The sequence below is a fragment of the Gordionus sp. m RMFG-2023 genome, chromosome 2 (assembly GCF_954871325.1).
Source record: "Gordionus sp. m RMFG-2023 chromosome 2, tfGorSpeb1-WG-v2, whole genome shotgun sequence".
Taxonomy (NCBI): domain Eukaryota; kingdom Metazoa; phylum Nematomorpha; class Gordioida; order Chordodea; family Parachordodidae; genus Gordionus; species Gordionus sp. m RMFG-2023.
The window spans coordinates 5,564,220-5,586,770 of record NC_088776.1 but is presented as its reverse complement, the minus strand read 5'-3'; the positions used below and the strand labels follow the sequence as shown (position 1 = coordinate 5,586,770).

Here is a 22,551-nt window from a genome sequence, read left to right as displayed (position 1 = left end):
CGATAGGGCTAAGCCATCAGATGTATAATAGATTAGATTGGATCAATGTAGTGAATAAGGTCCGATTCAGCCTGGAGCTGATATTCAAAGGCTAAACAGAACCGTAATAAAAATTGTAAAGATAATACCAAACTGTGGATTACGATATAAAGAACCAAATCTAGATTTTTTGGGGGTTTTCAGATACCTAATAAAATAAAACATTCAATACAAAATTGACAGATTTCGTTTATTTTGCATATATAGAAATCGGTGTTAAAATTTTGAACATTTTTTTTTTAAAAAGATTAAAAAAAATTTATGGATTTCATGAAAATGTTATGCACAAAGGTAAAATTTGATCTAAAATCATGTTTGAGCATTCTAAAAAATGATCTTTGAAGATTTTTATTTTGAAGAGCATTTTAATAATTAACACAACAGACAAAATAAATATATTTATGTTGTAGAATAATAAAGTTAGACTCATTGCGATCAGATATTTGTCTTTTTTGTTTACAATGCCTGATATTATGAGTGGCAAGTCATGGTCAAGTGATAAAGAGACCTATTATTAATGCACAAACAAACAGATGTTTTAAAATAGTTAAATAAACAATGTAGATTGGATACCCTATTTACGAACTTAGCATTTACATTTTACCATCGATTTAATGTCTTTTGGGCAACCACAAAACCAATTTCTAAAATTCAAACCACTACACCTTGATCCAAATCGAAGAAAACCAGAGGCTAATGACTTATAATTTTTTCGTTTAGACCTGCCATTTATTAATTATTATCAGAGTTGTTAAAAGATACTTTTTAAATGGATCTAGATACAGATACATCGTCTAAAATAATATCTAGATACCGATATTTTAATCAAAAATCTATCCAGATACAGATACCACATTTTTATATCTAGATACAGGATCAAGATACTTGTATCTAGATCCTTTAACAACTCTGATTATTATATATGAAATAAATGGTGGTTTTCGTATATCATCAATGGTTTCAGTTGGTGAGTGCTTTGATTATGGAACCGATAGACCTAGGGCTCGAATTCAGCAATTAAGTTTTTTTTTCCTAAGCTAGCTTGTTGGTTCCGTACTTGGGGTAAAGGATGATAAACTTAGTAAATCGGTCTCGACCACGTGACTCCGTTAATGTCTATTAAAAAAATAAGTGCCTTATAACCAGGGATTTGAACCGAACCCGGAAAAGAAAACCCGGATATTTAAAAAAAAATTTTGAGCCCGAACCGAACTGCAACCCCGTTTATAAAATTTACTCCGGACCGAACCCCGGGTTCAGTGAATATTATTAAGATATTTGTAAAATTGTAAATATAAAGAGATTTTTTAATATAAACGGCATAAATCCTTTAAAATATTACAGATATTACTTGATGATTGTTCGGAAAGGCATCTTGTTAATTTATAAAATAGGATTAAACCCAATATCTACGCCCATTTTATCTGATGATAATATTTCGGGTGCAAATTTTGAATAAGATGATTTAGATTGATAAAAATTAAAGAAAGGCGAGAAAATAGTTAAAAGTGTGCTAACGATTGCAAACAAAGAAAGGTATTGGAACGATAATTATTGAATTCGGCAATTATAAAAGATTATATAAGAAATATTTTGCATTTTTGTCTCTGCTAAGGTGTAGCACCTTGATATATATATTTTATACATGAAACTATTTATAAATTTCACTAGATAGAAACTTTTATAAATGTTGCTACAAAAAAGATTCTACCAAAACATGAGTCATTAATTGAGAAGGAATTAAAAATATATTATTTTAATTTTTTAATTGGTAAAGATGCATGCCAAATTAAAAAAATATTTTTTTAATTTTTCTTATTTTAAGTTAATTTATCATATTTTCATATAAATATATTATGGTTAGCGCTGAAAGTTCTTTCATATTTGAAATTCACTCTTTCATCGATATCGAAGAAGAACGAACAACTCTTGGAAGATAATGCTAATACGTCTAATATTTTAAAAATTGATACATGACTATGCTTTGTATTTTAAAATATATTTTGCCAATACTAAATTTATGTGGTTTATATAGAATTTTTTTATCAATTCAAAATTTCCTAAACCCGAGCTGAACCCGCAACCAAACCTGGATTCAAAAATCCCCTAAACCGAACCCAAACCACGCCACATTTGTACTTTGTGGATAGCTTCGAATTAAATATATGCAATATTTCAACAAAAAAAAATTGGCCAAGACGAGTCTCGAACTCGCGACCTTCGCGTTATTAGCACGACGCTCTAACCGACTGAGCTACTCGGCCGATATTAAATGTATTACTATTATCAATATTTATTATTTTATTCTGATAAATGTGTTTTCACTACGCATAACGTAACGCTTTGTTCGCAGAGCTATTCGGCTGATTTATAAAAATAATAAAACTAAAAATGCCAAGTGATATTAATATGTTGATAAATCTATTGGAAAAAAGCCACCTGGGATGCAGTAAAGCTTATTTTTATCTAAATTTTATTTAGACTTTTTATGGATAGCCTTGTAGAGGATTTGGAAAACTTAAGTTTAGCAAACAACTATTGTTTAAAATTGTGGTTTTAAAATTGCTACATCATCTAAAGACAAAGCCTACTTTACCAAAACCTGCTAATGAATTTACATTAGTTGTATTTGATAGCATTTTATAAATTATTATTTATTATAAATTTATATATCAATAAAGTTTTTGTAATTTAAATGTAATATTTTTGTTATTATAACATAATTGTATATATATTATATTAATTTATTAAAATATAAATATAAAAATTTAATAATTTTTAAATTTGTTTCTATGAATTTTTGATTCCATTGAGGAAGAAATATTTTCTCTATGGTTGTTTATCAAGGTTAACAATTGTTTCTATAATTTTGATGATAACATAATTTTAATAATATTATAAATACATAAGATGTTTAATAATTAAATATTTAAATTTAAATATTTTTGGTACCTGTATCATCATTGGAAGCTGATCCTTCTTTGCTGATGCTGTTTAAGATACAGATTGTTTTTATGACTATTTATATGCTAGCTTAGCCAATTTCTACTGGCCTACTCAAAAGCTCAAATTTTTTAACAATTCCCCCAAAACTCCTTAATACTTAACATAACATGGACATGGGATAACCTCATGGGAATTCCTTTACCTCTCTAAATAGATTTCTTTTGTGGTAGGACTTTAACAGATAATTTGATAAAGGGAATGCATCATTCCTAACCATTAAATCATGGCTTTATTAAATCCTGGAAAGGGCTTTGGAACAGGCAGATCAAGTGTATGGTTCACCAATTCTATTTATATATATTTTTATAATATATAAAAATTAAATGTAACCTCTATATAAAGATCTATTTCTAAATACTTCACCATCACTGCTTTCCATATGCTCCCACATCTGTAAATTTTCAGGCAACAGGTTAATTGAAAATCTATGTTTAAAGTAATAAAATTGTGAGCCACTATTGAAAGGGCTCTGGATATAGATATGTTTACCATCTATTGCCCCAAAATAATTTGGTTGAAGCAGGAATTCCTGGGAAATCTAAAGATATAAGTTAATATTAACCTTGATTTAATATAATAAATTTACTCTTTCCCAATCATTTTTATTAACTCTAGGCATATATATATGTACTGCAGCATTCCAGATTGCTGTGCACACTGATTTCTCAATGCAGGCTATACAGGATTTTAAAATTCTTGAACTACACCAGTAATTAAACACCTTTTATATAAAATAATTACTAATGAATTAAATTTATTTTACCTCGGTAACAAGCAATCTTTCTTCAGCATCGATTTCCTTATTACAGTTAGTAATTTTTGGATTTATATCATATATTAACCCTATATGAAAATGTTGATCTTCTCATTCTTGTATAATTATAAAATTGGGAATTTGTCAAATCTCCTTTTATAATGATGTATTCAGACAAAAACAAACTCTTTTAGACATTTATTTAAGATGCCTCGCACCTCTTCCTTTATTTCCCTTTAGTAAATATAGGGCAAGCATTTATTTCCCTTAAGTAAATATTGGGCAGACATTTTTTTTGTTTATAATTTAGACGCTTCATATTTAAAAAATATAAAAATTAACGCTTCAATTTAAACAAAGCTGCGTTTACTATTTTTAATTTTCATTTCGAAACGCTCAATTTGATAATTGATATGCTCTGTCTTCTCTAGCGATTAAAAACCAACATATTTCCGCTTTTAACCCAATCTGAAAACAATATAAACAGAAAACGAAGTTTTTGTAAAATGCGCGAATTTACTCATATTTTTAAAATTGCCTAATAATTTTTACGCCAATATCCATAAAAAAAAAATTTGTTGATAAGAATTTCTAGTATTTTTAGCAATTAATACTGATATCGTTGAAAAATTTGGAATCCCATTTCAGTTTTAATAGCCTATATTCGATATATTTTAATCGAAAAATTGTTTAAAAAATTTATACATTTTTGGAATCACTAACAGATTTGCATTATAGAAAATATAAAACTTTTTTTTAATTACATTTTGCATATCTTGGCGGAAAAAATAAATAAATAAATCATTTCGTTAAAAAATTATATAAAAAAAGGTATTATTTAAAAAAAAATGTTTATAGATTTTTTTTTAAAAAAAAGGGTATAATCTATGGAATTTTATGAAGATAGAAACATACATAATATCGCATCAATCTTGTTTCCGACACAATCGGTATATTTTTTTTTATTTAGAGCCAAAGATTTTGCACAGCATTCATCTAAAAAATGCACCAAATTTCAGATGGTCCTCGAAAGAGATTTTCCCTCCGCTAAAGAATATTAATTTAGATACTGCCAGGCTACATATCAATCCTAGGTTATTATAATAAGACCCTTCGTTCAGCTCACATTCCCAATACCTTAGATCCAGTGGGGCTTAACTTATCAGATAATCAAAGACCTGATGGTATAACGCTCACGCCACGTGTCAAAGGATAACCTGCGAATTGGGATTATACTTGTAATGAAGCATTCGCCAAGTTGAATGCTCAACACACATAATATCTTAACTGCCTGGCGTGGTGCCTAAAAAGTTGGCGGGGTGGCTATAATCTTTAAACTCATTAAATCTTTCATTTCCTCTCAACTTTATGATTTCTTTTCAGCATTTTCATATATGGATCTGGAATCCACTCTGATTTTGATGGTCCATTAAAATTTATGAACATTAAATTTGACAAAGTATTTACTCTTAAATTGGCTCTATTATTTACCATCAATTTAATAAGATGAAGATCCCTTTCACACAATATAGTTACTGCAAGATAAATATCCACACATTTTTAACGAATATTTTAAACTTTTCAATAATGAATATTTATGGTTCATTGTCAAAAAGATACAGAAGAACCTGAAAAAAAAAATATCCCAAATTTTTTTTCGAATTTCCTCTATTTTATAAAGACACCGTATGGGCTATAAAAAAAATTACTTAAATAGGAAATTTTTTATTTTTAACTTTAGCAAAAATTTTGATTGTTATAAATCAATAATAAAGAAATAGGGTATTATTCAAATTTATCACTAAAAATTTTGGACAGGGAGCTCAACCTATCCTCAAAATTTAGGAAGGTAGCTAAAAAGTTAAAAAGGGGGGGGGGGTGGTTATCTCTCCGTAGCCCCATTGCAATATACTAACTGCTGCCGAGACACATAAGTGGAATAAATACGAAAACGTACAATTTTTACCTTTTATTGCAACCATAATCAACCAGTTTTTTAAAAAAGAGTCGATAGAAAATATCCTTACTATGCACATCCAAAAAAATTTTCATTTATGAATCTATGCCAATGAAAATCACTTTTTTTTTTATCCCCATGATATATATTTTTAAAAATATATATGCCATATCTATAAAAAATATTTAAAAATAGATATTTAATAGAAAACTATTTTTAAAATATTAGTTAGTAAGTCAGTGGGGATAAATGAACCATGCAGCAAATTTCTGAATATTTTACAATAAAAATATTTTTTAAAATAAATAACATACTTAGGAATTTCTTCAATTTATCAAACTACTAAATTAACTAATAAAAAAAGTTTAATAAAAATTTGGCCAAGACGAGTCTCGAACTCGCGACCTTCGCGTTATTAGCACGACGCTCTAACCGACTGAGCTACTCGGCCGATATCAGTTATTTAAAAATATTTGATATCTATAAAATATAAATTATTAATTATAAAACAAAACTAATAATTTAGAGTATTGTTAATCATGATTAAGTAACATTTGTTAACATTATTATTAAAATCGTAACAAACCAAATTTTGTCAAAGAAATAATCTTTCTAAGATGTTCTTAAATATTTTAATAATTTAGAGTATTGTTAATCATAATTATAACAAGTAATTAACATTTGTTAACATTACTATTAAAATCATAACCATCAAATTTTATTAAAGAAATAATTTTTCTAAGATGTTCTTAAAAATATTTGATAAATATCTTTTGTTTACATTGAATATCATATAATACTTTATTTATGTTTTTAAGGAATATTAATATTAGTGAGATAATTTTTTGTCAGGCAAAAAATACTGCTAAACCTGTCTAATTTATACTTTAATAATTAGGGCAGCTACTTAATTTGTCCAAAATTTTGAGTCTTAATCAAATTCCTAACTACTATGAGAAAATGCCTTGATATATTTGACAACTGTCTACTTTGAATAGTGGGCAGTTTAATTCTTGATCCAATTGCGTAAGACTTCTACAAATTTGGCATTTATTGATTTTTATTGCATTTATTCATCTATTTATGAAATTTTATTAACTTATTAAAACTATTTAAACAAGATTAATAAAGGAAACACACGAGTTATCTTTAATTAAGAAAAATTTACGTTATTAAATTTCTAGATCATCATACGCAAAGGGAATGAGCTTAAAGATTTAATATTTCTAAAGGATCCTCTCACAATATTCATAAATCCAAGGAAGACATTATCAACAAACGCCAAGCAAATAAAACATATCGCGCCAAATAAAACAAAAAATATTTTTTTATTTCATAAATTAATTTTTATTCTTATTTTGTAAGAAAACCATTTTATTATAATTTTATAACATTCTCATTAAGTTTATGCAGGGTCGGCAAGTCGGACAATTGACCGGAGGCGTATTTGACCTGGTCAAATACGGTTAATTACTCTAAAACAATCTCAAGAAAAATAAGAAAAAAAGATATAAATACATGTGATAACAATGCTGTTTATTTATTGGGTCCCCAATTGATCTTAGTATAAAATTTAATGAAGTATGTGATATAATACAAGAATTAGGCATTTTACAAGATGATGATGATCAAAATATTTTAAATGAAATAAATTTCAGATGTATAAGCGGCATGTTTAATGGTAAAATATGTGGAAAGTAGTAACTTCCATAAGAAACAATCAGATTCCAACCTCAAGTCAGTGGAATGGGCTTTGCTCACCATTTCCGTTTGTAGAATTTTACTAACAATTCCCAGTTCTATTTGCTCTTACCGATTTGATGAATTTATAAAAATATGAAAATTATTTGAAAATGACATAGATCTGTGTTTCGACCATCGGCAGGCCACCGATATTTTTGACCACGTCGAAAACGCCACCATTTATAAAAATCACTCCAGCGCACGCCGATATTCATAGCAGCTGCACAACCGGCGCATAAATATTTATAATAATAATTTCATATTTTATACTTTATTTTTTTTAAATAAAAATAAATTTTTTACTTTTAGGTCCTTATAAATTAGATTTTTTTTTAATTAAAAACGTGCTTAAAACAAAGGTCATATAAATAACACAAATCAACGATTATAATCGGTTATATAAAATTTTAATTCAAAAAAACAATTAAATTAAATTATATTAGGTAACAAAGGTGAGGCAGCCTTACTTGCATCGCTATATGAAGCCATGAATAGCCATGGAATTTTCTTAAACTTATCCCGTTATTAGGGAGAAAAGCAATAAGTTGTGATCGTAATGTAGCCTTCTATTTAAAGCAAGCGATGGCTAATTCCTAAACCATATTACACAAAAAGTATTGATGATAAGTGGGATAAAAAATTTCGATAGCGATGTCTGAATATTTATTTATTTGTAAGTTTTCTGTCTTATTAATTGTTGAGGTATTTCTGTTGGATCATGTCAAAAAATAAATTAATTCCTGATGCAAAATCCCAAGCAACTGAGAGACTGGAACATCAAGGTATTATTCTAATATCACTGAGTCTTCTGTTGTTGCTTGAGCATATATGATAGGATATTTGGAATACTGAATAATAGATAAATATGTTTTATCATTTAATATTCTGGAAAAAGTAGATATATTTTTTTTCATAAACATATCCCGGGTAAAATTTCTTCCTAAAAAATTATATATGACCAAATAAAAATTAGGGGAAAAAAACCTAAAGGAAAAAAAAAACAACTTATGAATTTAAACAATGGAAGGAAAATCTCAAGGGAAAAAAACTGGTAGAAAAAAACTTGAGAATAGAAAACTTGTGGGGGGGGGAGTGGCATCAGTAAGTCTTCCATATATAGAATAAAGCTAAAACTAGAGTAACGTCTTGAACCTATTTTTAAAAACGGAATATTTTAGCCAGAAAAATATTGCCTAAGCCTCGAGATTTTGCTAATAGATGTCCTAACTTTTGTTCCTTCTACAAACAAAATCTTCAGACTTGCGTAATATTATTCTAGATAAAATATTGAGTTAGCCATTTTTTAATAATCGGCTCAAAACGAGCCGTTAAACAACACTAGGCTTAAAACGCTAACTAAAATTCATAATTAGTCCATCGAGTCATTTTATTCATTTTATCATTATCAATTTAATTTATAAAAATTTAATGTATAATTATTATGGACATTCTCCGTAAATCGGAGAGGGAGCCATTTTATTTTATACTATAATAATCTTTTCTCGCATTTGTGAAAGGAATATTTAAAAAATTATGTTTGGTAGATTGTAAAAATAAAAAAAAATGTATCCTAAACTTTTAACACTATAAAAAAATCTGATAAGAAATCTAGCGTTGTTAAAAGCCCGATTTTCCGATTTTTAAAAACGGCTAACTCAATATTTTAGCCAGAAAAATATTGACTAAGCCCTCAAGATTTTGTCAATAGATATTCAAACCTTTGTGACTTCCTATGAGCAAAATCTTAAGGCCTGCATAATAAAATAAAATATTGAGTTAGCCGTTTTTTAAACTTAAAGAAATCCTAAAATAATAAAATTTTACGGCAAATTAAAAAAAATGATGAAAGAAACAAACGCAACGAACCAAACCTTAATAAGGACAAATATCGGAATAAAACCAAAAAAAAAATTTAAGAAAATATGACAAAAACTATACTTAGGAGGGGGGGGGAATTAAAATTAACATTTGTATTGCCGGCTAAATCTCAATTTTCAGCCTCCTGTAGGTGAAAATCCGCTAACATTAAAGGTTTTTTATATATTAGTTTCTTTGTTAGTTTTTTGGGTTAAAATTTTGGTTTAGCCCATTTTTTAGCCTGTTAGAAACTTGGTTTAGCCAATTTACTGGTTAAAACCTAAAATATAGTAATTATCTAAATGATAGATTTATGAAAATGTATAAGTTAAAATTTAATCCAATTTTGAGTCGTGGCTTATACTTAAAATAATTCTTCGGTTCTATTTTATAAAATATATTTTCATTTCTAGACAAATTTGTTATGCTTTTAATTTTATAGAATCCTTTATTCGAAACGTTCTTTTTATCTTTATTAATTATAAAATCTACTTTTTTAAAAAAATTCTTTTTATTCATTTTAATTTTTTTTATGCTAAAAATTTAATATATTACTAATTTTCTTAAAGTCAAAATCATGTTATTAAAGTTGAATACGTTTTTCATTGTTACGTTTATATAAACTTATTTTTTTCTAAATCTTAAGTCAAGTCATGATTATAAAGTTAAATACATTTTTGATTGTTCTCGTAGTCTGTGGAGTATTGGAGTCTTTCATTATTACGAAACCCACAAAAAAAGTTACCACCCGTAGATCTACGGCACATAGCACTCCAAAACAAACATCGCCAAGCAAACATGCTACCACTCATTCAGTCAAAGTGTCAAGTGCAGCGAAAGGTAAAACTGTGAAGAATAGCGTTACAACTGCTGGCAAGATTCCAGTAGGTGGTGCGCAGCTAGCATCTCCTAAAAATGAGGTCAATAAATCATCGGATCAACCGAGCGCCGAAATTACATTCCCCATTCCTACAACGTTTCAGGAACAACAATTATCCAATAATACCATGATATCAGGAAATCCCTCCTCCATTCCCGTCAATGCTGAAGGTGGTAAAGGTAATGATTTATCAAATGCTTTAATCACGACTACCAATACTGCTATCATCGCGCCCACAATCGTAACGGAAACTTACACGACAATTGGAATCATGACAACTAGTGAATTGAAGACAAGTCAAAAAACGATAAAACCCGTGCCCGGCAAAAGCGATGGAACTTATAATGCTAGAATCACTTCTCTCTTATTAATGATATTTTTAAACATAATGGTTTATTTACAAACTAAATAATTTTGACTTTTTAAATTCTTGTAATTTGAATTTTCGTGTTTTTCTTCGTTGCTAAAAATAGGTCTGAATTTATAGTTCAACTCGACAAGCAGAAAATCGAAGGCGATACAACAGCTGATTCCAGCCCAATAACATTTTCTTTATAGTTGGATCCATTTTTTCCGCCATTTAATTATTTAATAATTCTTTAATTATAATAACGATCAAAATTAATCAAAGATATCTGATCTAACATTACTATTTTTTAAATTATTTTAAATCTATCATAAAATGGCCAACTATTTTGTCGCTTCTCATTGAATCTAAATTCAGTCCTAAAAGGGTCGTCCAAATGCAACATTTTTGTCAGCTTACAAAATCACGGATAAAACAGTCGTTATTCTTAATATGTCACGCATCCTTTTTGCAAAGTCTAGGATCTGATGCCATGGTAATGGATATTAGGACAAGATTCCTCCCCTTACGCTTTCTGTTAAGCGTAGTAAGTAACTAAATATCTACAGGAGGTATGAAACAGTCGTGTAGTACTATAATATCAGTCACACGATTTTTTTTTTGCAAAGTCTAGGATCTGAAGCCATGGGAATGGATATTTGGACAAGATTCCTCCCCTTGCTCTTTCTGTTAAGAGTAGTAAGTAATTAAATATCTACAGGAGGTATGAATAAAAAAATGTAGAACTATAATATCAGTCCGCGATGAACCTTTATGGAGTTGTTCTCATTCCTTTATCTTTGTGTATATACCACGCTATAAGCCTTGAATATGATACACTCGCAAATATTTCCACATAAAATATATGTTTTGTCTTTTTCGATATAGTATACTTATCTGCCATTTTTTTTATAATTAGAAAAAAAAGCGGTATGTCGCAGATAATTTAATTAGACGAAAGTTCAGTTCGACAATAAAATTAGTTATCTAAAATATTAACTAAACTTATTTTATTTTTTTTGAAAATATTCAGGGAAAAGTCGAGAATATTTTATAGTACTGTAAAACAGCTCGATATCGCCGATTTTGAATTACTATATTAGCCGAAATAATTATTCTGTAAGCCACGAAATTTCGCTTCTGCCATTTATGAGCAAATTCTCCAGGCCTTGCGTTTAATTTTTTTTTTAATCTAAAATTTAAAAATAAAAAATTGAGCCGTATAAACAGCATTCATATTGACCAACCAATATATTCAAACGAATCGGGAAAAATGTCAGCGGAAATAAAAACTTCACCAAAGAAAATGACAGAAAAAGATAAATTTTAAGGTTAATAAAAATGTGAAAGAAAATTTCAAGGGATGCTTTAAAGGAAAAACTTTAGAATAAAAAACTGTGTGGGAAAAAAAATCTGTAGGAATAAAAGTCTTCGGATAAGAAATCTTAATATAAATATTTAAAAATTAACCTGAATTTATATTAGTATCGATTGAGGCATTTTATGATTCATTCAAATCAATATCGATTTAATAGTAAGGTTAATGTAGAATATTCTAGATCTTTTCGTTTAGCCAATAATTCAATGATTCTCCTAAAATATGGTGTCTTTTCCGAATTTTAAAGGTATAATAATTAAATTTTTAAAAAAATATGAAATTTAAGAGCATAAGATATTAGAGATAAACTTAGCATTACAAAAAAAAGAAAACCTGAAATTGGAATCCGCAAAACGCGGCCCGTTTGAAAACGGACTGAGTGGGGGAACTTTTAAAAATAATTATAACAAAAAAGATTTAGGACCAGGTCGGGGTTTATACATTAAAAAACAGAAAGCATAAATTATATTATTTCTTTGTATTTAAGAGGTGTCTTTTCTTTTCTTTTCTTTTCTTTTCTCTTTCTTTCATTCATTCTTTATTTAATCTAGAACCGATGAATTAATTTCATTAAAATGCATTAAAAAGTTTAAACATATATGCATAATATTTATTCGCAATATGCTAGAATAGGCTAGCGGATGGCTCATCAATCCCAAATTTTTTAAAAAAATCATACCTTTTTCTTTAAAGTAAGACTCGCATTTCTAGATCTTTCCTATGCAAAATATTTCATATCCTCGATATTAATATCATTATGAAATAACTATATATATTTATTGTTTTCTTCCCTACTTGGAGAAAAACTTCAAAGTTAATAGATTATTTGCTTCTAGAGATTTGCATGCATCCGAAGCCTATCTGAACAATCACTAGAAAATTGAATGGGACAAGAAAAAATCCAACCTTTACTAGGGTTAGGTTTAGGGTATTTTTAAATCCCACAAAATTTCAAATTGGAAATGTTAAAAAAAAAATTCTTAAAGGATTCTAAATTATATTTTTTTAAAAAAAGCAAATATCAAATAATCCTTTATTTCATCAAGTAAAAGTGATTATCAAAAACAATAATATCGAATTCATCTTTGCTAATATCAAAATTAATTTGATCAAACATCTATTTGAAATTGTAATGCAAAAAATATATAATTCTTATTTAAGTGTCACTCTGGTAAGCTATTAGTGAAATTTTAATTTTAGAAATTATAGATAAGCTGGGTTATTCAAAAAATTAGCGCAGAAAGTTCTTAAACAGATTCTCTGGTGTAAGGGGGGGGGTGAGTAAATTATTGATCCTGTTTAGATTGCTACACGAACTGAACTAATTTTCAAAGCAGTGGTCGACTGCAGGAAAATCGAATTTTAAAAAAATCCAATGAGATCGGTTTATGTCGAGGATGTGATTGATCGGTCAAAAACAATTGATTTTTATGATATATCTCCGACACCATTTTTATTTAAAAAATTACTTCGGTCGGTGAAATGATCTTAACCAAAGAGTTTGCTATTCCTGGCAGAGATATAATAATAAAAATTAAAAACCTCTTTCGCATAATAAAATACTCCATTGTAATTTTATAATTCCTTCGATTAGGACAACGTAGGTCTAGCAATAGAACTAGCTAATTTGAAATTTTTAAGTAAAACATAATAAATTTAAATAATTTAATAATATACGTTACCATTTTAATGGTAATCATCTCTATATCTTGCAAAAGAGTAGCTGGGAGACGGCAGGGACTCGAACACCTTGAAAATTTTGAAGATACTTTTTTTGGGGCCCCCAAGGATTGTAAAGGCTAGTGACGCCCCTGATATCTTGACCCCACCCCCTATTTAGCCCATAAAATTACTAATCAACATGTTTTTCTGTTTGAATACAAAATACACTATTTTTAAATCTTCCTGTACCATGTTATTTGAAGAAGAAAAAAATTTAGTTTAAATAAATTTAAATGGATTTTTGTTACATAAATATGAAAATTTCGATTAATTTGTCAAACTGTTTACTAGAAAGAAGAAGGAAATAAAACATTCATAATATTTATGTTTATAAATTATATATCTATTTGTCTATTTTTAAAAAGGAATTGTTTAAGAAATTTTATAAATTTATATTTTAAAGGGCGGGAAGGAAAATAAGAATAAAGGTAAGATGGAGAATGATAAATTGATTAAACCTAACTGGATAGTAAATAATTTAATTATTTTTAAATAAAATATATACATATATATAGGGTCATTTTCTGAACGAATTGTCAAATATTCATTTTTTTTTAAAATATACATGGAATTCAAATGCGCAATTATTAATGCTCAGACATTGAGTGATGAATTCAACGGAAAAAGAGTGGAAGACAGTGGAATCTCGGATCATGCATCCATTTCCTCCTCCAACTTTAGCCTTAAATCAGATTCGTTCGGCGCGAACGATATGATTAAACAGAAGAAGGATTTGGCGCGCATAGAGGATGATACGATTCGGCCCTCTACCAAACAGATATATGTCAAATTATCGATTTATAAAGTAGTGGAAAAATTCATAAACTTAACTCCTATAGCAAAAATATGCCTTCGCTTCCCGAATAATATCGAAATCAGAAACCCTTCTCCTGGTGAAATAACAGAAATATGTAATTGGAGGCACGAAGAATTCGGCTATCGTCCCCATCGGGATTACTTGATGTCTCTTTATAATTGTTATCCATCCGGCTGGATCGTTGCGGTTGGCAAAAGGGGAAAGATAATAGGTGTATATATATTATCGAAAAAATACAATTATAAAAATATTATTTTATATTAGGTACGATATTTATGATGAATATCAACGATAAACAAGCCTTCGGAGGGTTATTCGCTGTAAAAAAACGATACAGATGTAAAGGTATAGGGGGACAATTATGGAAAATTCGTGCGAATCATATTGGGAATCGCAATTTAGGAGTAAATGCTGTAGAATCCAGGATAGTTCCTAATGAAAAACTAGGGATGAAATTGGCATTTAGAAGTAAAATAAAAATAACCAGAGTTTGAGAGACTCTTTACACTTTTTTTTTATTTGAGAATGCTCAAATTGGTTTTGTTTTTATGATTTTTTTTCAAACTCTGTAAAAGCAAAACACATAGAAATATTTAAAAGATAAATCTGTTTAGAATTATTATTTTCAATTAGTTCTTTTATATATAATATAATTTATTTATTTTTATAATAATAATAATAATTTGAAGTGTCCAGATATTATGGACGAATTACTGGGACAATCTTAAATTCCCTCAGAGCTAAATTACTTCTTCAAAGTAACCCCAAGTATACCTACACCAAAATGTCATACGAAGAAGCCGAACTTCTAAAAGGACTACTAGATTCCATCATCGAATACGACACTTTAATTAACACGATATCTCGCTCGAAGTTTCTCCAAGAGTCTATATACTATTTCGATCAAACAGTGACGATAGTATGTACCCAAAATTACGATAATAACCAAAACATCGAAATGCCCCATAAAGTGGTTGGCTATGGAATGTTGAGGCCTCGTATCGAAGGTACTACGATAGGACCCCTCTACGCGGATTCTCCAATAATAGCGGAAACGATATTTGAACACTTGCTCAATCACATCACTGAACCAAATACTCTCGTTGATATGACTATAATAGACGATTGTTTCGGCAAAAAATATGTCCCTAAAACGATGACAGGAGGTCCTCAAAATAAGAGTATGCATTCGAGAAGCGCAAAAAACTTGATAGCCAATTTGGGGCTAAATTTGGAATGTCATCTGTATCGTATGTATTCTAAAGACAACACCATTCTACCGGTCAATAAAGTTTTCGCTCTGAGTAGCTCTGAAGCATTTTTATTATAATCGATGCATGCCCATTATAATTTTGAATGTATACCATTATTTGAATTGATTTTCATACAAGTGTTTGATGGCAATAAAAAATTTACATACAAAAAGTTTCAAATTTTCTTAATAACAAATTAGATTAGAAAGTCAAAATAATCTATTAATAATTTAAATTTTAGGATATTTTGAATATATCAAAATGAAGATACAGGGAAAAAGTAACATTTATAAGACAACTTTTTAGCTGATAAACAAATATAGAATTATAAAAAAAGAGTTATTTTAAAGTATTCTGTGAAGAGGAGACGAGAGCTATGGTAGGTGTTTTGTTAAGTTGAAATTTTATTTTAGAGGATAAATAAGACTAATTGTATCTTTGGATATCCACATCATTAGATACTAAAATAAATTTTGAAAAACCGGCTTATACTGCGCTATTTAGGGTTACGTAAATGTAATTTACTATTTATAGGTGACCTTGTGTTAGATGGAATATATAAAATTTAACATATAAAACACAAATTTTTATTGTTGTATTAAACACATTTTATTTCCAAATGACAAATATTTTTTTTTAGAAAAATTAAACTTCGCAATAGGGGCACACATAAAATGGATTCTTCTTAGTACAACTTGAATGTACCCATTCTGGACATTTGCCATACTTTATCCAGTCTTCGCGTTTTTGTGGCTATAATTTTTACCGCACATTACACAAAATGTTCTTTTATTTGCTACTTCACCCTATGATGTTTATCTCTGAAGATAGTGAGAGCTAGAAACTAGAAACTTTGGACTAAGTTTAATCCGTAGCTTAGACGTTAGGAAATATGATTAATAAATTTCATATAAATGAAAAAGTAATTATAATTGTTTTTGAATATTTTGAATAAGGAGCTCTCATTACTAAATAAGCATATGGTAGATAGCGTGCATAGAAATATATCTCTTGACCAAATTTGAAATAATTAGACCTAAAGATAAAAATTTTATAGCCGCTTGTCTTTTTACCCTATCTTACGGATAGACCCGGCCTCCACCGTAGTGCATTCAGATATATTTTTCCAGGAAGGGATATATATTTTTTTATGTTTTTTTTAAATTATAGCAATCTTATATAAATCCTAACTACTATCACAATCCAAGTAATTGTTTTATGGGAAAAACATATCAAGCCATAATAAAATCAGGTCATAGCTTGCTGCAAGGATTACTAAAAAGATCTCATGAAATTAGAATTAAACTAAACCGAAACCAAATCAATACTTACCAAAATATTTATACTAGGCCAAATAGAACTTGGATTAAAATGACAAGTTTTAATTCATAGTTCCGGCTTTCGAAAAAATTATATACTATGCCATCTGGTAGGGACATTTAATTTTAATGTCCTCATTTGAGTTGCATTGGTATTATCATCATTGGTATCATCGGAAAGGGGTAACAAAGCATGGGTCAGTGCTATCAAGATCTAGCATATCCGATGTTAGGATCCACTGTATTTTGGCATTTTCTCTGCAGACATCGTACAATTACAATAGTAATGTTGACCAATCATTCGAATATTGGCATTTATACATATGCGACCAAATTTGATTCCGTAAATTTCGATAGTAAATAAATTAATTTTTTAAAATTAAAATTTTGACTTTGAACGCACCCCTAAGGTCACGTCTTCTGTAGCGTTTTTTGTAGCGTGTAAAAAAAAGAGGTGCTAATATTTGCCAAGTCACTCACGTCTGTTTGTATTGTTTAGAGATTTCGCGAAAATGATAATCACCAATATTCATATTTTTAATTGACAGCGAAAAGACATAGGCCTCATTTATAGTAAACATCTTATGTTCAAGCGTTGCCTTATTTAACGCAGACGCCAATAAATAGGTATAAATGCAGCATTACGATGATAACGCTATGATAAAATTTGAAAAAACGTATGTTGCGATGCGTTAATAAAGAAATTACGCTATTACTATTATAAAAATAATAAATTCGATTGTATAAAATGATTATCTCTTCGCTTTATCTTAAATTGGTTATTAAAACTGAATCAGCTGTCATAACGCATTTACTATAAATGAGACCATACGCTAAATTATATTATTTACCCGACAAATTTTTTTCTTCATATAAATTAAAGTTTTGTTTAAAAAAAAATATGAGAAAAGTATATTAAAATTTATATCCGATTCTTAGAATAATTTTGGATCTTTTGAGTTTATCTGGTCTTGGCAAAAAAAAAAGATCTCCCGCCTTTTAGAGTTAAGGAGTACTCTTGATTTTTCTAAGAAACAGCTGTTAGTAAATTTTGATACACTTTCTCCCGTTGTTCACCTTAGTTATTGTTATATTCTACACCAGGGAAGTATATTAATTATATTTTTATACACCTGTGCCTTGTCTCCAAACCATAATAAACAAGATAAACCAAAAAAGAAAGTCCATCAAAATGACATAGGGGTACACTACTCAGAGCAATAATTTGAGGAATAAGTTATGTCCAGAGTTGTTAAACTAGCCAGCTACTTGTAGTGCGCTACTATAGCGCTCGTTCTTTTTTGGGTAGCAATAGCTAACTGTGGGCTACCTTTTTTTCCAATTATTTATTTTTCTAGCTCACTCCTTTTTTTTGCTACTTAGCTATAATGAATATAACTATAAACATGAAAATTTAAATAATATATCATAATTATTTATAATTTTTTATGAATTATTATATTAATTGAAATTGAAATTGAAATTGAAATTTATATTTATATTTTGAAATTTGTAATTTGTAATTTGTGTTATAAACCTGAATTATCTAGTGTAAATTTTTTAATGGATATCGAAATCGATGTAATTGAGTCACACAATGTCAATATTAATAGAGTGGAAAGTACCCTGGAAGAAAATGTTCCTGATAACAATAATACAAATCTTCCATTTTTTAAGATCAATGTTTAAAAAAAAGCCAGTAAACAAATTTATTTGTTTAAAATGTAGGAAAAAATATATTCTCAAATAAATCTAGTATATATAACCTCAAAAAACCCCCTTTATTTTTTTAATTTATAATAATATTTTTATTTTGTAAGAATGTTCATGCCGACAGTTTCAAAGAGATAGGAAACCACCTTAATAATTTTGGTTTAGGGGAGACCACATCCAAAATAAAAAGCAATTCAATTGAATTCAAGCTAAATTAATTTAATAATATTGTACATGCCAATATTTCTCAGAAACTGGCTAATAAAAGCTCTCGGGAAGATATTTAACTACTTTCTCTAGTTTTAACAGGGAGCAAAGGCTAGAAAAAAAAAATTTGATTTCCGTGACTCCAAATTCTGGACCAATATTTTGTAAAAATAATGTTTCACCTAAGGTCGTTAAAAAGTCCGATTAAAATTTTAGCCAAAATATTACGTAGGCCTCAATATTTGGCTCATAGATGGCCGTACTAAATCGAGGCTTACGTAATATTATTTTGATTAAAATATATGAATATCTTTTGAATTTATGTTCAACGCGGAACGACAAAATAGTTAACGATTTCATAACCAATTAATCGGAATTTTTAAAAGTGTCGGATCAGACCTCAATTAATTTTAATCGTCAGCTGTAAATCGCTTTCGATTTCTACTTGCCTATAAATTCAGGTTTATAAAAAAAAAGAAAAAAAATTTAAAATTTACGGAATTTGAAAGTTTGATTTATTTTGTAAATATAAAAGCATTATTTTTTAAAAAAAATGAAATTAACATTATCGAGAAAGAAATCATTAATGAAGTTAGAAATTTAATATGTATGGTAATTAATTCGTGCAATAAAAGTATCTTTCAGTTTCATTGCTTTTTTGTAAAACAATTGTTCTACGAAGAGAAATATCGCTCGTTTTCATAAAGTGGTCAATACTCGCGCAAAGCAATTTGCGTCGATTTTTACGATATTTTGGATCGCATTTCAAATACATTTTATAAGTAAGGTCAACTTTTATCTCATTTTCTTGACATAGGCAATGGAAACACTCCAAAACAGAGTCGCACCAATTTCTGACCGTTGAATTCTGCTTTTTCATGTAGGCAGAATATTTTGATCCTTTGGAGGGCACGGTAAAGTCTTTATCATCGTAGTCGTCATCTTCATCTTTCTTGGATTTGTCAGTTGTTTTATTCATTCTTTTCTTCGTTGCAGAAGTGGAGAGTTTAAGTGCACTCGTTTTGACCGATGGCATCGTTTTTAGGGACGACTTGGTTACCTTCTTTCCAGTTTTAATTGTAGATGTGTGGTTAACGGTATTAGTGCTTGGAACTAGACTATTCAAAGAATTGTTACCCTTGTGACCTTTATTATTGTTGAGCCTTGTTCTAAGCGTTTTTCTTGTTCTTCTGTGATGTTTACCATTTTTAGTAGATAATTTGCCTACCCGAGCCTTTGTAGATGTGGATAAAGTAAAAAGGTTTGTTTCGACCGACGGTATAGCCTTTGAAGGTATGGTCACCTTTTTATCAATTATGCTCTTGGTCGTGACGATAGCGATATTGGTGCTTGAAACTAGACTATTCAAGGAATCATTACCTTTGACACCTTTATTGTCGATGAGCGTGGTTTTGCGCGTTTTTCTTGTTGTTTGTTTATTATTTTTAGTAGATACTCCAAACTTTGTAGATGTGGGGAATGTAAATTCGTTAGTTTCGACCGACGACGGTATGGCTTTTGGAGATGCGGTAACCTTTTTCCTAATTGTACTCGAGGCGGTGTCGATAGCGATATTAGAGCTCGGAACTAGGCTACTCAAAGAATCGTTACCTTTGTCGCCTTTATTGTCGATGAGCGTGGTTTTACGCGTTTTTCTTGTTGTTTTTTTATTATTTTTAGTAGATACTCCAATCTTTGTAGATGTGGGGAATGTAAATTCGTTAGTTTCGACCGACAACGGTATGGCTTTTGGAGATGCGGTAACCTTTTTCCTAATTATACTCGAGGTGGTGTCGATAGCGATATTAGAGCTCGGAACTAGGCTACTCAAAGAATCGTTACCTTTGTCGCTTTTATTGTCGATGAGCGTGGATTTACGCGTTTTTGTTGATGTTTTTTGTTTACTATTCTTAGTAGACAATTTTTTTACTTGAATCTTAGCAGATGTGGGGAATGTCGTTTCGACCGATGACGGTAAAGGTTTTGGAGATGCGGTAACCTTTTTCCCAATTATACTCGAGGTGGTGTCGATAGCGATATTAGAGCTCAGAACTAGGCTATTCAAAGAATCGTTACCTTTGTCGCCTTTATTGTTGATGAGCGTCGTTTTACGCGTTTTTCTTGTTGTTTGTTTATTATTTTTAGTAGATAATTTGCTTACTTGAATCTTTACTGCAGAAGTGGGGAATGTGAGTTCGGTCGTTTGATCCGAGGATTTATTGCTAGTAGACCCTACAGTTGAGTTAATTCTATCTTTCGCGGTTTCTTTAACTAAAGTAACAACGGATGTGTCGGGGTGATTAATGGTGAATCCATTTTTAAGAGATATTAAGCTTGTAGCGCCATCTGTTTTGTTAGATTTTGTTGAAATGTTATCAGCAGTAGTTTCAACCTTGACGTTGCCATCTGTTTTATTTAAGTGCGCGGAAATCGTAGTCTTAGCAGCAACAGCTTTAGTGGTGGGAATTACTTTTGTGCTATGTGGCTTTTCCGTGCTCAATACCTTTGTGGTGCTCAATGCCTTTGTGATGCTAAATGCCTTTGTGGCATTCAATAATTTTGTGGTGACAAATGCCTTTGTGGTGCTAAATATGTTTGCGGTGTTTGAAGATTTTGTTGAGTTTAATTGAGGTTTGGTTGTAAAAAATGCATTAGGCAGGTTGGTGACTCTACGGAATCCCATGTAATATGAGATAGAACTAGATTTTCTAATTTTATTGGTTACTCTATTTGGAACTAATTTTTGTATAGTACTACCAGATTTATTAGGATCAACCTTTTTGTTACTCAACATAAAGGACTCTACTCCAGCGAGTATAAGAACGATTAAAACCGTATTTAACTTTATAATCATGACTTGATTAAGAATTAGAGATAGTTTATATAAATTTAAACTTAAAAAAATTAAATGAATAAAAGATAAAAGTAAATTATATTGATAAAAAAAATGGAACAATTCGAATTAATACTTCTAAAAAATATATAATTATTATCTAAACATAATAATTTTTAAATTGGAACTGCAAACTAATCGTAAGGGCCACACACTCAAACCAGATTAAATTTTAACCCGATTAATAAAAATTTTTTTAAAAAAATAAAATATATATTTAGATAAATACCCGTTAACCTTCTCCAAATCCATCGTAAAATAATCTATATCTAAATTTATCCCTTAGGGAAGTTTCTTAAACTTAAGTTTTCGTTGCCTTTCACAAGTCATTTTTTCCAATTACTTTCAAATATTTCAATCGTTCATTTAAATATGTTATTCCGTATTCTTTAAACTTTCATCTTCGGATAATCAAGAGGAATGAAAATTCATTAATACCTCAGTCTAAAACTGTCCACCGAGCTTTAAATAATGCGTAAAAAAAAGACTCCTACTTTATCGTGGGATATAAAATTTATTTTTTTAATAAAGTTTTAGCTTTCGATATTATATTTAATCTATATTTTATTTATTTATTTATTTATTTCACTTTCTTTCTTTCTTTCTTTCTTTCTTTCTTTCTCTTCTTTCTTTCTTTCTTTCTTTCTTTCTTTCTTTCTTTCTTTCT

The 22,551-nt window shown here is 29.2% G+C and overlaps 1 protein-coding gene and 2 non-coding genes across 3 annotated transcripts; all 3 read right to left on the bottom strand.

The window, feature by feature from the left end:
- Nucleotides 1-2,229: 2,229 nt before the first annotated feature.
- Trnai-aau (transfer RNA isoleucine (anticodon AAU)) lies at nt 2,230-2,303 on the bottom strand. Its single transcript has one exon. It is a non-coding gene; the product is annotated as a tRNA-Ile (tRNA).
- A 3,830-nt stretch (nt 2,304-6,133) lies between these two features.
- Trnai-aau (transfer RNA isoleucine (anticodon AAU)) lies at nt 6,134-6,207 on the bottom strand. The gene has a single exon. It is a non-coding gene; the product is annotated as a tRNA-Ile (tRNA).
- A 13,400-nt stretch (nt 6,208-19,607) lies between these two features.
- LOC135924006 (myb-like protein U) lies at nt 19,608-21,845 on the bottom strand. The gene has a single exon (XM_065459050.1). It carries the CDS (start codon nt 21,843-21,845, stop codon nt 19,608-19,610), a length of 2,238 nt encoding a protein of 745 aa, XP_065315122.1.
- Between the last annotated feature and the right edge of the window lie 706 nt (nt 21,846-22,551).